General features: G+C 40.4%; 1 protein-coding gene across 1 annotated transcript in view; it reads right to left on the bottom strand.

The window, feature by feature from the left end:
* Positions 1–16,618, bottom strand: part of slc5a8l (solute carrier family 5 member 8, like) — a 95,705-nt gene that overhangs the window by 24,535 nt on the left and 54,552 nt on the right. Inside the window, exons 9-12 of the mRNA XM_039749347.1 lie at positions 16,153–16,265; positions 14,310–14,377; positions 8,860–8,946; positions 8,180–8,385 (exon numbers count right to left, since the gene is read on the bottom strand). Of these exons, the coding sequence (XP_039605281.1) occupies positions 8,180–8,385; positions 8,860–8,946; positions 14,310–14,377; positions 16,153–16,265 (474 nt within the window). The remainder of the gene's footprint in view (positions 1–8,179; positions 8,386–8,859; positions 8,947–14,309; positions 14,378–16,152; positions 16,266–16,618) is intronic.

Here is a 16,618-nt window from a genome sequence, read left to right as displayed (position 1 = left end):
TATCCATCCATCCATCCATTATCCAACCCGCTATATCCTAACTACAGGGTCATGGGGGTCTGCTGGAGCCAATCCCAGCCAGTAGAGGGCAAGGCAGGAAACAAACCCGGCAGGGCGTATATATATATATATATATATATATATATATATATATATATATATATATATATATATATATATAATTTGCAGCTGGAGATCCACAAAGGGAGAAAATGAATCACGTATCAAAAGTAGTTTTTATTCCTGAGCTTTCAACCCCTGCCAGGGGTCTTCATCAGAGGATAATGCTTAGACTTACAAGAATCAAAGGCAATATATAGCAAAAAATACATTTGAGTTGGCTAAGTCAGTGTGGTCGGGAGGGGGAGGGGGGGTTTGGTTATTGGGTGTGAAGTCTTGTTTATTATACATATGTTCTTCTTAAGTTTGCACATGCCGGATTTATGTCTAAGATATTATATTAGGTACAAAATCTGATCTGTATCTTCTTACTGCAACCTGGCTTAGTAAATGTGACACTGTTGATGGCGTTCTCATTTGATAACCAGGATTCGGCCAACTCTCTGCCACTTTTATTATTGACTTTAAATTTTACTTGTACATTGTCCCAATTAAATGTATGTCCTGTTGATTTAGTGTGCGTATAGATCAATGATAGTAGGTCCTGTCTTCTGATGGTGTTGCGATGTTCCTGTATACATGATGCGATTCTTTTTGAAGTTTGTCCAATGTATACCGCTGAGCACGAACTGCATGGAATGCTGTACACTGTGTTTCATGTTTCTGCTGTTGATTTCTTGTTTTTAGCATTAAAGAGGACCGTGCGCAGTTTGTTCGTGGGTTTGTGTGCTACATGTGGACAAATGATTACAGAGGTATGGATCAAACGGATCCAGAACACAGCTTAAAAAAAAACGTATTTCTAAACGACATACACTCAACAAAAAATGGAATAAACTCACTGGAAATCAACATACTACAAAGACGCATCTGACATGAACTTCCTAGGTTGATTGGAACACATCTTATTAACCGGAAAAATACCGACAGAAAATGCACAAGAAATAAGGTGCAACATCGCCAGCCAGCTACACACAGGACAACTGACCACACATATTTCAATAAGTGAACAGAAAGCTCTGTGATCACTACGGAATGAGAACAGCATCATTATCACACCAGCCAAAAAGGAGGCGCAACTGCCATCTTAGACAAAGAACAATACACCACAGCTATGGAAGAAATGCTTTCTGACACTAACACTTATCAACAGCTGAGCAATGACCCAACGAAAACTACACTTAATAGAATAAACAATACTCTGACCAAACTCTGAAATAACAACCACCTGGATGCACAGAATTATTACAAAATTAAATCCAACGATGCTAACTGCCCTGAATTTTATGGACTCCCAAAATTACATAATAAGCCACTGAAATTCAGACCAGTGGTCAGCCTAATAGGCGGACCATCTTACAACTTGTCAAAAAGACTTTTCCAGTTACTCAAACATTTAACTTATGACTCAGAATATTTGGTGAACAGAGCTGAGTTGGCATTACAGTACTTGAAAGATGTATCTATCACCGAGGACAAGATCGTGGTCTCGTTTGACGTTGTGTCGTTATACACCATGATACCGATTCATCTGGCCACAGAAACACTACTAATGAGACTGGAAAGTGACCCCACCATAGAGACAAGAACCAAACTGTCTATTAAAGACATAATGCACCTAATATCACTTTGCCAAAAAACTCACTTTCATTTCAACGGCAAATACTACACTCAGAAAGAAGCCAATGGGATCGCCATTATCAGGCCTTCTAGTGTAACTGGAAATGCAGTGATTTGAAAACGTGGCTCTATCCCAATTCACACCCAAAATTTGGATACGCTACGTAGACGACATATTCGTCATACTAAAAAATGATCAGCTGAATGAATTCTACAACCACATCAACACAATATTCCCTGCAATCCAATTCACCATGGAAAAAGAAATTAACCGACACATCAGCTTCCTGGACATCTACATTGAAAGAAATAATGACGCCACCCTGACTACTAGCGTTTACCATAAAGATTGCTACACAGACAAGATATTACACTTCACCAGCAACCACCCGGTATCTCATAAACGGAGCTGTGTTAAAACTTTATTCAGAAGAGTCCACACCCATTGGAGCAAGCGGAAGCACAGAGCAGCGGCGTCTCCCACAGGCACGTAGCCCTTCGCAAACATCTGAGCAAGTTCACCTGAGGTAAAGCCGGCAGCTGACCAGTAAAAATAACCGGCAGTGAGAAATTAAAGTCGATCGCTCAGCGGGTGGTGGAAACTTAAAGCCGACGGTCTCTTAGTGATTCAGCTGAACACGGAAAGCGCCGAAGCACCTATAAAAACGGCAAAGATGACTTCAACACTTAACGTAAGTTCTATCTGCTCTCTGCCCATCGAGGGCACGCTTTATATGTTGTGTGTCCTGCAGTATGTACAGCTCAGGTTTTCCGCCGACAGTGTAGATAGCTTCACCTGCCAAAAATGTTTAGTTAATTTAGAGTTGGTCGGGAAAATACGCGAATTGGAGGACCGCGTTAGGAATCTGATAGCGATTAGGCAAACCGAAAATTGGATCGACTCGGTTTGTTTAGACAATTCGGCTACTTCTGATTCGGCTTCAGTCTCTCCAGGTCCCACTGTAGTCAGTGCGGCCGAAATCAGCAGCACCAATTCAGCCACAGGGCGAGTGGGTAACAGTAAGATGGGGGTCTAAGAATCCAAAATTTAGTCCCCGGCACCCAGGTCACCAATTCGGACCCAGAACAGATTCTCAGCACTCCGCAGCTTGCCTGTAAAAAAACTGAGAATAATAAAGTACTCATAATTGGCGATTCCATAGTGCGGAATGTTAGAATTCCAAACTATGTTAAACCAGCAGTTAATGTTAAGTGCCTTGCAGGGGCCAAGATTTCTGGCATAAAGGCCGCATTGGACCGTGTTGCCGACGATGAAGTATCTACCTTATTGCTGCATGTCGGCACTAATGATATTTATTTACAGCAATCTGAGGTATTAAAGCGAACTTCATCTCTCTATGCACCAAAGCTAAAACAAAATGTCGGAATTTAATTGTATCTGGTCCCTTACCAAGATTATATAGAGGGATGTGATTTATAGCAGATTGCATTCCTTTCACTGCTGGCTAGAAACCTGGTGTGCAAATAAAAGCATAGCATTTGTGAACAATTGGGATGATTTTTGGGAAAGGCCTGGATTTTTCAGAAGAGATGGTCTTCATCCTAACTGGAGGGATCTTATGTATTATCCCAAAATATGGCAGCAAAACTGCCTGGTTGACTGATTAGAGCACCATCCAGGCCGCAGTCATGTGATCTTAAATCACAGGCTGTTGTTTATCCCACCTGTTATTTTCCTGAAGCTGTTACCCATAATCCCTGTTGTGGGGCATCCAGTAAATTTAGTCTTGATACAAACCATAAATTAATTGATAACCAAAAATAAGGTGTATAATTAGACCAAGGGATAAAACCAGACACTCCACCAGGGGCATCTGTAATAGAAATTTAATTCAAATTAAAACAAAAATATATCAGCAGTTCAGAAAGAACCATGCAGTTTTAAATGCTGTTTATTGAACATTCGCTCTCTTGGCACTAAAGCTGTTTTGGTAAATGATATATATTAAGTACAAAATCTGATCTGTGTCTTCTTACTGAAACCTGGCTTAGTAAATGTGACACTGTTTCCCTAGCTGAGGCGTCACCAGATGGATACTCGTTCCTTCATAAGTCTAGAGATTCTGGTCGAGGAGGAGGCCTTGGAATAATTCATTGTAACAAAATGCAAATCACTCCTAAAAATTTAGGCAACTTTACATCCTTTGAGGCATTCATTTTAAATATTAAAACAGATTCCAACACAATTATAGTGCTAGTCTACAGACCACCAGGGCCATATTCATTGTTCATGACTGAATTTAGCAACCTTCTGTCTGATTTGGCTATAAATTATGATCACGTAGTTCTGATGGGGATTTTAATGTACACATTGATGTGGAAACTGACACTTTTAGCAAATGTTTTACTTATTTGTTAAATTCAGTAGGATTTTGTCAGATTGTCAAAGGTCCAACTCATAATCATAACCACACATTAGATTTAATTATAACTTACAAAGTTGAAATTCAAAATTTAAATATTACTCCATTAAATGTAGTTATTTCCGATCACTTCTTAATTACATTTGATTTAGTTCTGCCCATGCCAGCGCACTCACAGATTAAAACAAAGACAGTGCCATCTAAGATTGTAATTCTGCTTCAAAATTTATAAATACCTTGAGTAAGTCGAGTGTAATTGTGGAAAACCATTTAGATCAGTTAACATCAAATGTAAACGTGGAAAACAATTTAGATCAGCTAATATCACATTATAATGTGACCTTGAGAGATGCTCTGGACACAGTGGCTCCCCTAAAAACAAAAGTGATTAAAGCACATAGAAACTCTCCCTGGTTTAATGAAAACAATCTCGCTCTTAAATTAGAGTGTCGAAAACTGGAGCCAGATGGAGAACAACAAAGCTACATGTCTTTCAAATTGCATGGACAGAGAGTGTAAATAAATATAAAAAAGCCCTCTTTAAAGCTCGCTCAGAATACTATTCTACATTAATAGATAGCAATAATAAAAATCCTAGGGTACTTTTAGAGCAGTTGCTAAATTAACAAATGGGAATTCAGATCAACAGTGCAAAATACCAACAGATATTAGCAGTACAGACTTTATGAACTTCTTCAATGAGAAAATTAAAAATATAAGATCCCAGATCTCTGCATCACAGTACAAACCAAATACTAGCTTAGCAGACCCTGTCTCACATTGCATTCAGCACTTTAATAATTTTAATCCTGTAACTGAGCAGGATGTCTTAACTTTAATTACTAAAATGAAGCCCACTACTTGTTCCCTAGATCCAGTGCCAACAAAACTAATAAAAAGTGGATGTTCTTGCAGTGCCTATTCTAACCATTATCAATAGTTCATTACTGCATGGCACCGTACCTGATGCACTAAAAGTGTCAGTCATTAAACCTTTACTTAAAAAGTCAGACCTAGACCCACACATACTAAATAATTTAAGGCCTATTTCAAATTTACCGTTTCTCTCTAAAGTACTAGAAAAAGTAGTCACCAGTCAGCTTCAGTCACACCTTACGCATTACAATTTATTTGAGAAATTCCAGTCTGGTTTTCGCACTGGTCCGGCCTGTTAAAGCCTATTGTGGCACTTCCTGTGTGATTTTGGGCTATACAAAAATAAATTGTATTGTATTGTATTGTAATACGTAGGAAACAAAAATGAATAAGAGACGCTATCTCTTCCATCTTTTCACTTCAAATGGATTCTCAAAAACATTTATTAATCGAAGCCTACACAGAAGATGCCAAAAAACTCAGCAAAGAATTGACTTGAGTCAGAACCCCCACCCCGCCTGGCACTCACTCCCTTATCACCACAAGGTGTCTGAAGGTGCAGCGCGCATCCTGGCCAGGTCAGGCGTCAGAATAGCACACAAACCCACAAACATTCTGCACACTGTCCTCTTTAATGCTAAAAACAAGAAATCAACAGTGTTAAACACGAAACACAGTGTACAGCATTCCATGCAGTTTGTGCTCAGGGGTATACAGTGAACAAACATCAAAAAGAATCGCAACACGTACTGTATACAGGAACACCGCAACGCCATCAGAAGAAAGGACCCACTATCATTGATCTATACGCACACTAAATCAACAGGACATACATTTAACTGGGACGATGTACAAGTAAATTCAAGGCCAGTACGAAAAGTGCCAGAGAGCTGGCCGAATCTTGGCTATCAAATGAGAACGCCATCAATAGACACTTAGACATAAATCCAGCATGTGCAAACTTAAGAAGAACATATTCATAATAAACAAGACTTTACACTCAACAATCCCCACCACACACACTTGGCCAACTCAAACGTAATTTTTTGTTTTATAATGCCTTTGATTCTTGTAAGTCTAAGCATTATCCTCTGATGAAGACCCCTGGGGTTGAAAGCTCAGAAATAAAAAACTACTTTTGATATGTAATTCATTTTCGCTATATCTATATATATAATCCACTAAGGCAAGACACCCATGGAAAACACGCCGGAAGGGGCGTGGATTCACTCAGCCAAAGAACAAGTAAGACACCTATGGCGCACGCAGGGAGAAGCCACGCCCACCAACTCCAAGACCATTGGATATGCCGACAACTCGCAGAGCCACACCCACCAACTCGGGCGCGACAACACAGAAAGAACGGCGTCATTTATATTCTTCTGTCGTAGAGGCCTCATGTACCTCCGAGCCATGTTGACTGTTCATAGAGGCATGTTTCTAGCGGAGGTGAGTCGCCATATGCAGCGTGTAAAACGGTTTGCGAGGATTGTATCCCATGGGATCCTTAAAACAATCCTTTACAACTGAGGTTAAAAAACAATGAAGTAAGCAGTCTTTAAAAAACGAGTTTTCAGTTACAACGCACGACCGTGTGCACCATAGCAAACTGTTTTACACGCTGCATACAGCAATTAGCATCCGCGACAAACATGCATCTTCTTCACTCACGGACAATTATATGTTGCTCTCTCCAGAGTTCCATCTTTTCATTCACTTTCTGTTGTATCCTCAAACCCTCCCTTTTTAGACAACTGTGTCTTTCCAGAAGTGTTCAACCATCAATAAATAATTATGCGGCGTTTGTTATGCCGCGGGTTCACTATTGTGTTGTATTTTGCTCTCTCCAGAGTTCCATCTTTTCATTCACTTACTGTTGTATTCTCACAACAACCGGTTTTAGACAACCGTGTCTTTCCATTGAGCGTGTGACTACCCGGCGCAGAGAGGCGTGGGTAAGCCGTTAAACCCCATTCGGGCTGCAAACCATGGAATTCCCACTAAGTGCGACTCATACGCTCCCACTGGTTTCGTCCCTACCCTTTGTACACACCCCCCTCCCACCTCGCTACTACCGTGGTCGGGTGTCTTGGTGGATTATACTGTATATAGAAAAGCAGCCAAAACCGCACAGAGCAATGAAACATCTACGTGAGTCACAGGTGCATCTGGACTGTATAAAGACGATGACTCAAGTGAAGAGTTGGAGGTGGGCACATGAGCAGGCAGTGCATACTGAACGAGAAATCAGCAGACTAGCATGCCGGAGGGAGCTGAATGGATGTCCTTCTCCTCTCCTCCCGTTCCACACTCCGCGACTAAGCGTCGTGCACCCCCATCCTTCCGTCTGGCAGGAGAAGGTGCGATGGCGATCCACCAGTTTTCAGTCACGGACGATTGTGAGTTAGTTCGTTCCGTACATTGTTACAATGTTGCTTTTCTTGCTGATTTATTACATTACTGATTTTTCAAATGTTAATTTTCTCCCTGTGCTTAAAAATCATTAAAAATACCAGCCTGATTATGCGGCATATGGTATGCCGCGGGTTGGCTAGTATGATATAAATATATTCTAAAAAAAATCTTGGAAGGTTGGAAGGAGACGAGATGTGACTTTTTCAGAGAGATACTTTCACGTCCCACGAGACAAGACTTTGTGCCAACAGATGATCGATGCAAAAACAAAAAACTGTATTTGTTTCCCATTGTATCCCCGTTTAAGAGGGGTGTCGGAGGAGTGACCGTGTCTCCTTGGGGTGCATTCAGCCCCCCTCTTCACATCGCAAGTGGCAGAGACACAAAGTGGCTGGCGTATAGTTGGGAGGAGGAGGAAGTTGTCAAGCGAAGCGAGCAGGGGGCAAAGCACCCTAGTGTATTTAGACTGGTTTGACTGGCCCAATATTAAGTGCTGTGCTTCTGTTCTCCTTATTGACAAAGCATTTGAAAAGCTTTGATGCCCCCTATTAAAATAGGCATGCATTGCGTTTATTGTGAGGAGGGTTAGTTAAAAGATAAATTAAATACATAACAGATAAGAAGCATTCATCTAAGACTAGTTCAGCTGGCCTAATATTATGTGCTGCATTTGTTTTTATTGTTGATGAAACATTTTAAAAGCTTTGATGCCCCCTACTATTCAATATACATCACCAGTAGCATTACAAAGGAGAAGAACTTACTGGTCCAGACTTCCCATCGTGGCTGTTATGTCCGAACTCCAGGGGAGAGCAGTGCTGTGCGTCGGTGGCTCTGTGTAGTTGAAGACACATCCTGCTGTGCTGAGGTGTAAAGGATTTGTTTTCTCAGGCAGCGGTGGGTAAATCTGAGCTCCGATGCCCACCCAGAGTGTCAAGATGAGTCCAGTGAATAGCCCCACCAGCCCCCCCTGCAGGAAAAGAGCAGAAGTGCCACATTGCAGGAGATTTATAATGAGCAAAGCAGCACGTGATGAAGTAGATGTGAGGCCGACATGATGAAATTAGGCAAAGAGTAAACAGAAAAAAGCTCCCAAATGAAATGGATAAAGGGGGATACAGGATCGTTACAAACAGTAACAGACACAAATAGAAAATGTCAACAGGGAAAAATAAGGTTATTTTACTAATATTAGTGATAAAAACAATTGACAGGACTACCTAATTTGGCAAGTTGCCTTCCCCAATCTCCTTTGGGCTGGCACCTATTCTTCTCGTCTCATCTGATAACACCTCCATCTACATCGTCTTCAGTCTCTCTGTTGGCCTAATGTCCTTAGACTTCATCATGGTGCACATCTTCACCCAATCACCCTCTTCCTTTTGCTGTACAGGTCTGATAATATTAGTGCTAGAATTAATGATAATCATGAAAATAAACTTACAATGCTGTTTGCACAAGGAAAAAACATCCCAAGCAGGTAGAGGCCCAGTAGAGGTCCACTGATCATGCCGAAGATGGAAAGGGCTGCCTAGGAAAAGAAAAAAGGCTTGATGGGATAGAATAAAAACATAACAATAAAGAAAAGTCCATCAGGGTGGATGTGCACTCATTTTAGTTCATTTTGGGTGCTTTTTCTCACCTTTCACTTTATTATGTTTTGTTTTTTTTTTATCCTACAGTCCAAAAGTGGGTTGGTGATGCTGAAATGGGTGGTTGTGTGTGTTTGTCGTGCGGTGGACTGGCACCCTCTCCAGAGATTTTTCCTGCCTTGCACCCAAGTGCTTGCTGGGATGGGCTCCATCTGCCCCCCAACTCTGGATAAGCAGATTTGGAAGGTGGTTGAATGGATGGATAATTTACGTTATTTTCTCTTGCATTAATGACAATGTCATTCACATTAGCATTGTGCCTGTATCTGAAGACCATGGCTAAAGTAAGACCCCCAAAGATCCCTGGGTGACTTAGCTCCATAACAAAGAGTTGATCATACTTTTAATAATGTAGTGTGAAGCCACTGGATTGCTTAATGCAGTGCAGTGTTTCTTGGTTTTTATTGCTTTGTTGATCATTTTAACTCATGGATGTTAGAAGGTTTCATCGAGCTTATCTAGGAAAAGTCCCCCTGTCGTTACAGGCCTCTGGTTATGTACCCAGAACACCTTGAGGTTAAATCCATCCTTGAAAAGGGTGCTTTTCTTCATATGCATCAATTTCTGACATATTTTATAAAGGTGAAGTGTAGAGGGTGCTGCTCATCTGCAGGTTATGAAAAACAAGGGCAAAAAACTCCTCATAATATCTCTAAAAAAAGAGTAATTTCAGGTTCTGACCAATGGGTAGAGTTAATGAGATGAGGAATCTGGCCAACCCTAATGAATGTACTGTTGCTCAAATAAATTTTAAATGAAAGGAATTGCTGACCTCAAAACCTTTTTTAGGGCTACATTTCATGTAAATATGTTAATAATTGACAAATACAATAATTGAATCCATCCAGCACTAAGCAGCTCTCACTTGTATGTTTCCTGTTATTAAAGTAGAGAGACATTCTGTTTGATTTGAATGGTGGATTAGTTTACTTTACAAATATCAAAGTATAATTCGCAGCAGCGTCTAGTTTTCCGAATGTAATCAGAGCGCATGCATATTGCTGTAAAGGTGCCTTCAGAGAATCAATTTGCTTTATGTAGATAGTAGTTTCACTCTGTTAATGTGCAAATTATCTGTGATGTGAAAATGAGTATCATTAATGTTATGGCACGATGACCTGGCTCAACTCATGATTCATTCATTCTGAGAAATAGTAGTGTTGGCAACAAACTTGAAAATCGTGTTGTGTGCGATAGCTGGCTTCTCGGTAAGATAAGACATTTAGTATTACCCCTTTGGTCAAAATTGTAAGTTATCTGTATGATGTAACCATATAGCATGATTACTTTGGTGACAGCAGGCATCCCGCTTGCCAACAAACCGACTGAACAAGAGTGACATTAAAATGACCTCCACTTTCTGGTTTGGCCGGTGGTAGAACGTACTATAGGGCAGCTTAAGGGCCGTTGGCACTGCCTGGATAAGACTGTTAGAGTGCTGCTCTATAGTGCATAGAAAGTGTCTCGCATTGTGCAAGCATGTAGCATGCTGCAAAATGTGGCACGCAATCATGCCTTGCCTGACCCTGACCCTCCAAATGATCAGCCAAATCACACTGTGTTACAACTTCCTTTGAATGTAATTGGCAGAATGTAAAAACAGGCAATCAAATGCAGCATTTGTTTTTTAACCAATTCATTTAGTTTGTTTTCAATATCACATAGTACAGCATTTGTATTCCTTAATTTCTTTCTCCACAACTCTTACAGCATCCACAACTGTATTTTGTGAGTACAGAACAGCATCTGTCAGCTCATGGCCAGTAGGCCACCCAGTGCAGCCAGAGACCGAATTGTGCTCAGCACAGCAGCACCATCACCGCCTGGAGTCACGTCCCTGGCATAGTTGATACCTTTTGTAATATTATCTGAAACAGAATAAACAGTAATAGCGCATCTGCTGTCTACTTGTTTGTCTTAATAAACATGAGTATGGATAATGGTAAGTGAAAAAAAAAATTAAATCTCCCCTTCACCCACTGGTGAAATACCAGTTATAAGTGTCTTGCCAATAATCTAATAGTGTGAGCCCTGAAATTTCCACTGCCTCCACCAGTGTTTGACACAACTCACCTCTTCATGTCAACTTTGATATCTGACCACTTCTTTTTTATTTTGGGCACTGTGCAACTTTCTAAAATTGAACTTTTGAGTGCCTCTCCACCATTCCTTATTGTTGCTTATACCACTGCTTAAACCACCAAATAGTTTGTTTTTCTTTGCCTCCACTTCACTGAGCAGGACATCCATTTCACATTCGCAGAAATTCTTCTTGGCTTTCGCACAGTTTCATGCATCTGAATTTTTTTGTGCATACAGTTAGGTCCATAAATATTTGGACAGAGACAACTTTTTTCTAATTTTGGTTCTGTACATTACCACAGTGAATTTTAAATGAAACAACTCAGATGCAGTTGAAGTGCAGACTTTCAGCTTTAATTCAGTGGGTTGAACAAAAAGATTGTATAAAAATGTGAGGCAACTAAAGTATTTTTTTAACACAATCTCTTCATTTCAGGGGCTCAAAAGTAATTGGACAAATTAAATAACTGAAAATAAAATGTTCATTTCTAATACTTGGTTAAAAACCCTTTGCTGGCAATGACAGCCTGAAGTCTTGACCTCATAGACATCACCAGATGCTGGGTTTCCTCCTTTTTAATGCTCTGCCAGGCCTTTACTGCAGCGGCTTTCAGTTGCTGTTTGTTTGTCGGCCTTTCTGTCTGAAGTTTAGTCTTCAACAAGTGAAATGCCTGCTCAATTGGGTTAAGATCAGGTGACTGACTTGGCCATTCAAGAATTTTCCATTTCTTTGCTTAATTAAACTCCTGGGTTGCTTTGGCTGTATGTTTTGGGTCATTGTCCATCTGTATCATGAAACGGTGCCCAATCAATTTGACTGCATTTAGCTGGATTTGAGCAGACAGTATGTCTCTGAACACCTCAGAATTCATTCGGCTGCTTCTGTCCTGTGTCACATCATCAATAAACACGAGTGTCCCAGTGCCACTGGCAGCCATGCACGCCCAAGCCATCACACTGCCTGACTCCACCGTGTTTTACAGATGATGTGCTATGCTTTAGATAATGAGCTGTTCCACGCCTTCTCCATACTTTGTTCTTGCCATCATTCTAGTAGAGGTTGATCCTGGTTTCATCTCTCCAAAGAATGTTTTTCCAGAACTGTGCTGGCTTTTTTAAATGTTCTTTAGCAAAGTCCAATCTAGCCTTTCTGTTCTTGAGGCTTATGAGTGGCTTGCACCTTGCAGTGCACCCTCTGTATTGACTTTCATGCAGTCTTCTCTTTATGGTAGACTTGGATATCGATACGCCGACCCCCTGGAGAGTGTTGGTCACTTGGTTGCCTGTTGTGAAGAGGTTTCTCTTCACCATAGAAATGATTCTGCGATCATCCACCACTGTTGTCTTCCATGGACATCCAGATCTTTTGCGTTGCTGAGTTCACCAGTGCTTGCTTTCTTTCTCAGGATGTACCAAACTGTAGATTTTGCCACTCGTAATATTGTAGCTATTTCTCAGATGGGTTTTTTCTGTTTTCGCAGCTTAAGGATGGCTTCTTTCACCTGCATGGAGAGCTCCTTTGACCGCATGCTGTCTGTTCACAGCAAAATCTTCCACCTGCAAGCACCACACCTCAAATCAACTCCAGGACTTTTATCTGCTAATTGATAAGACATAACGACGGACTTGACCACACCTGCCCATGAAATAGCCTTTGAGTCGATTGTCCAATTACTTTGAGCCCCTGAAATGAAGGGATTGGGTTAAAAAAATACTTTAGTTGCCTCACATTTTTATGCAATCAATTTGTTCAACCCACTGAATTAAAGCTGAAAGTCTGCACTTCAACTGCATCTGAGTTGTTTCATTTAAAATTCATTGTGGTGATGTACAGAACCAAAATGAGAAAGAAGTTGTCTCTGTCCAAATATTTATGGACCTAACTGTACGTACATTTCTAGTTTTGTCCATACGCCATGTTTTAGTTTGAATTGTACGTGAGGCACTTGCTTTTTCAGAGTTACACAGAGAGTTTAATTTTTGGCGTGAGACGACCATATCAAAGACTTTTTGAAATTCTAAGTAAATTATATCACATGCTTTTCTTTTTTCAACTATTCCGGTTGCCTGTTCAAAAAAAATCTAAAAGATTGTTTTGGCAGGATCTTCTACTCATAGACACATGCTGCATTTTATTTTGTATATTATTCTCATCTAGGTATTTTTCTTATTTACACATATTATAGTTTGCATGACACAGAAGTAAGACTAATTGGTCTGTAATTACCAGGATCGATTTTGTCTCCCTTCTTGAACATTGTAGTCACATTTGCTACTTTCCCGTCCTCATACTCTTCTTTTTTAAGGGACTGTTCAAATATGCCTAATAAGAGTTTCTAGATGGCATCTTTTATTTCTTTCAGTACAATTGATACAATCCCATCAAGGTTTGGATTTTTTTTTCTTCAGTATATCAAAGGCTTGAAAAACATCTGACTCTTCTATTTCAAAATCTTGTTGAGATAATAAACAGGGTCTATTTAATTTAGCTTGCATGTCTTTGGGGCAAAAAAAAACAGAGTACACAAAAATCTCAGATAGACATTGGAAGAATACGCAAAGTTCATACAGACATACGCACGCACACACACACACACGCACAGGATACTGCAGCTGTGAGGCAGCCATACTAACTACTGCACCACCATGCCACCCACAGTGCCAGGAGCACATACAGCTCATGTCCTCTACTGGGTTAAGTGTAAAAGTGAACATAGGAGAAGGAAAAAGACCACAGCCAAGGTGTCAGAAGAGATCTTAGAATGTGTCAGAAAGAAGGCGTGGCTATACTGTGGGAGGGGCTTATCAAGTAGTCACAAAGATGATTAAACAGCCAATCAAAAAATTAGTAGTCTGAGGTGTTTGTGTAGCCCCACCCCATTCATCTCTCCTAGTCAGCAAAGTTGTTTCTCCTACATTCTTTAATTTTATTAGGATAAATTCCCAGATTACAACGTCATTTCTAGCCTTCTGATTTTGTATGTTTCTTGGTAGTGTCTTAGTTTTAGTCTGATTACTTGAAAAGGATTAAGCATATATGGGGTGTGTGAAATTATTTTTTATGTATTTATTTGAGATAAAGTAATTAAAAATAGAAGAAATTTTGGATGTAATGAAATGTCACTCAAATCAAATATCAAATGTCATTTTTTAAACTTACCTGAAGGATGTTACCCATTAGAGAGGACATGGCTGCCATTGCGATGCAAACTGCTCCATAAAAGATGCCTGCAACAAAAAGAAAGAACAAGCTGAACAAAACATATAACTGAATGACTAGCTGATCAGTTGGCATCGATGAAAGAAAGAAGACAGTAAAGGGTATTACTATGGAGAATCGAAGGCACAACATTCCAGATGGGCTCTAAATGACTGATTGCTCAATTGGAGACGTATGTGACACAAATTATAGGAAACATCTAGTCTGAGATTTCACACAAATCCTATTATTGATGATCTCTCCTAGTTGTTCCAACAAGTGTGTCCAGGCCATTTTAGAATCTCTTTTTGGAGTAAGCAACCCTTGATCCTTTTTTCTCACAAGCTTTAGTTTACTTGATGACATGTCAAAGCCATGCAGGTAAACAGGGGACAATGGCTTTTCAGGGGGCATACAGCACTTTTTCAATAAGGGGACCAATAAATTTGTCCACGTCTGTATTCATTTAAGTTGATCCATTTTGTTTAATGTTTTATGTAATATATTTGTATTTATTTCCATTACAATAAGTTTTATTCTTTTCAGATAAAGTGCAGATCAACAAGACACACTGCGCAGTACATTATTTTATTCAAATCAGATCAGATACTTCCTCATGTGCCTGATTAAAGAACAAATGAAGACAAACAATCCATAAAAACAATAATGAAATGGGTGTGTTTTTAAATGAAATCTATCCCCGTCCATGCTAGCATTTTCACTTTATATTATATTATATTACTTTATATTTGAAGTGGCCGGGGAGAGGGAAGTCTGGGCCTCTCTGCTTAAGCTGCTGCCCCCGTGACCCGACCTCGGATAAGCGGAAGAGGATGAGGATGGATGGATATTCTTCTCTACTCAAATGGCCAAAAAATGCATGTGACATAATTGTTCACCAACTGCACAGCGGGCATACACTGAGCGATATTTAGGATTTTCAGTCACTGATTTTCTGAGTCAGCCTGATTTTCAGCATCATTAGCCATCGCTTCCTCTAAAGCATGCGAGGGGTTGCGATTCCCAGTTGTATTTTACCATCAGAAGAATTTCGGTCACATCTCACAAACCAATTCTCTGATTTCGCTATCAAATTTCCCAGAATTCATTGTGCGTGCTTTATACGTGTATAGTCTGACCACCCACATCATGACAATGTCAATTGGACCAAACGAACTCCTGCAGCCTGAGGACATAAAAGACGGGCGACTCTGTTGTGCTGTGTGAGAAGTTGCTTGACCTCAACATTGTATGCCTGGCACTGCTCAAAGCAGGTGAATCTTGAAGGTACATTAATAACACCAGCCAAGAGATTTATCGCAAAAGTGTAGCAACCGGTTAAATGATCTTAATTTTTATGAATGTATACAGCATTCAAACTGTACAAAATTAAATTTAGATGCATGCAGATAATCAACACAAGTGCCATGGAAAGCAACTCTTCTGTGTCTGCTATGTCAGAATATGGTTGTATTCTGTGAAGGGTTAGGGTTAGGGAACAAGTCATTTTAATGAGCAGGATCCAATCAGGGAAGAGCAGTGTAAAAGGTATGAACCAATCAGAGTGCCATCAGAACCTACGCTTTCAGAAAAGTTCATTTTCAAAGGAGAAAATGGACACAAATGACACCATAGTAGTAGTGCAGACGAGGCCATAGCCTCCTGTAGTTCTTACACAGCAATGCTAACCTTTCTATCACCATGACGTTCAAGTTGAACGCTCATACTATGCTGTAATTACATTCTGAAGTGCGTTAAACCCAAAGCAAACACAGAGTTTAATTAAATCAACAGTCGTACTTACTGAGTCCATTTGACACCCAGGCCAGGCGACGTTCGGTGACTGTTGGGTAAAGAGGTTTGATGAAGTCTTCCACTGTGACTGCAGTCAGTGCATTAATGCTGGATGACACTGTGCTGCAATAAGAAGAAACAAGAATCGATTAAACTTAAACAACTAGAATCAAATTGAAAAGGCGTTTGGCTGTTTCGAGGTGTGTGACCGGTGGCAAAGAAGCAGTTGGGAGGAGGAAGAAATATTGGGGTAACCCCTGTGAGTACCATTGAGGACAGATGTGCCATAGCATGACCTTCTAATTAGATGGAAGGTGCCAGGGGCTGGATGAGCAGAAGCCAGAGGCCAGCAACAGTTCCATCCCCCATATGTTAGGTGGCAGTAGTCTGCTGGAGGCGTCCCAGCTTGGACACCCACAGGGGTTCATGGGAACTGCAGTCTGGATGTACAGCCCTGTTGAGGTACCGCAAAGGGT

This window comes from Polypterus senegalus, chromosome 3, assembly GCF_016835505.1.
Source record: "Polypterus senegalus isolate Bchr_013 chromosome 3, ASM1683550v1, whole genome shotgun sequence".
Classification (NCBI taxonomy): Eukaryota; Metazoa; Chordata; class Cladistia; order Polypteriformes; family Polypteridae; genus Polypterus; species Polypterus senegalus.
This window is presented reverse-complemented; position numbering and strand designations above follow the sequence as displayed.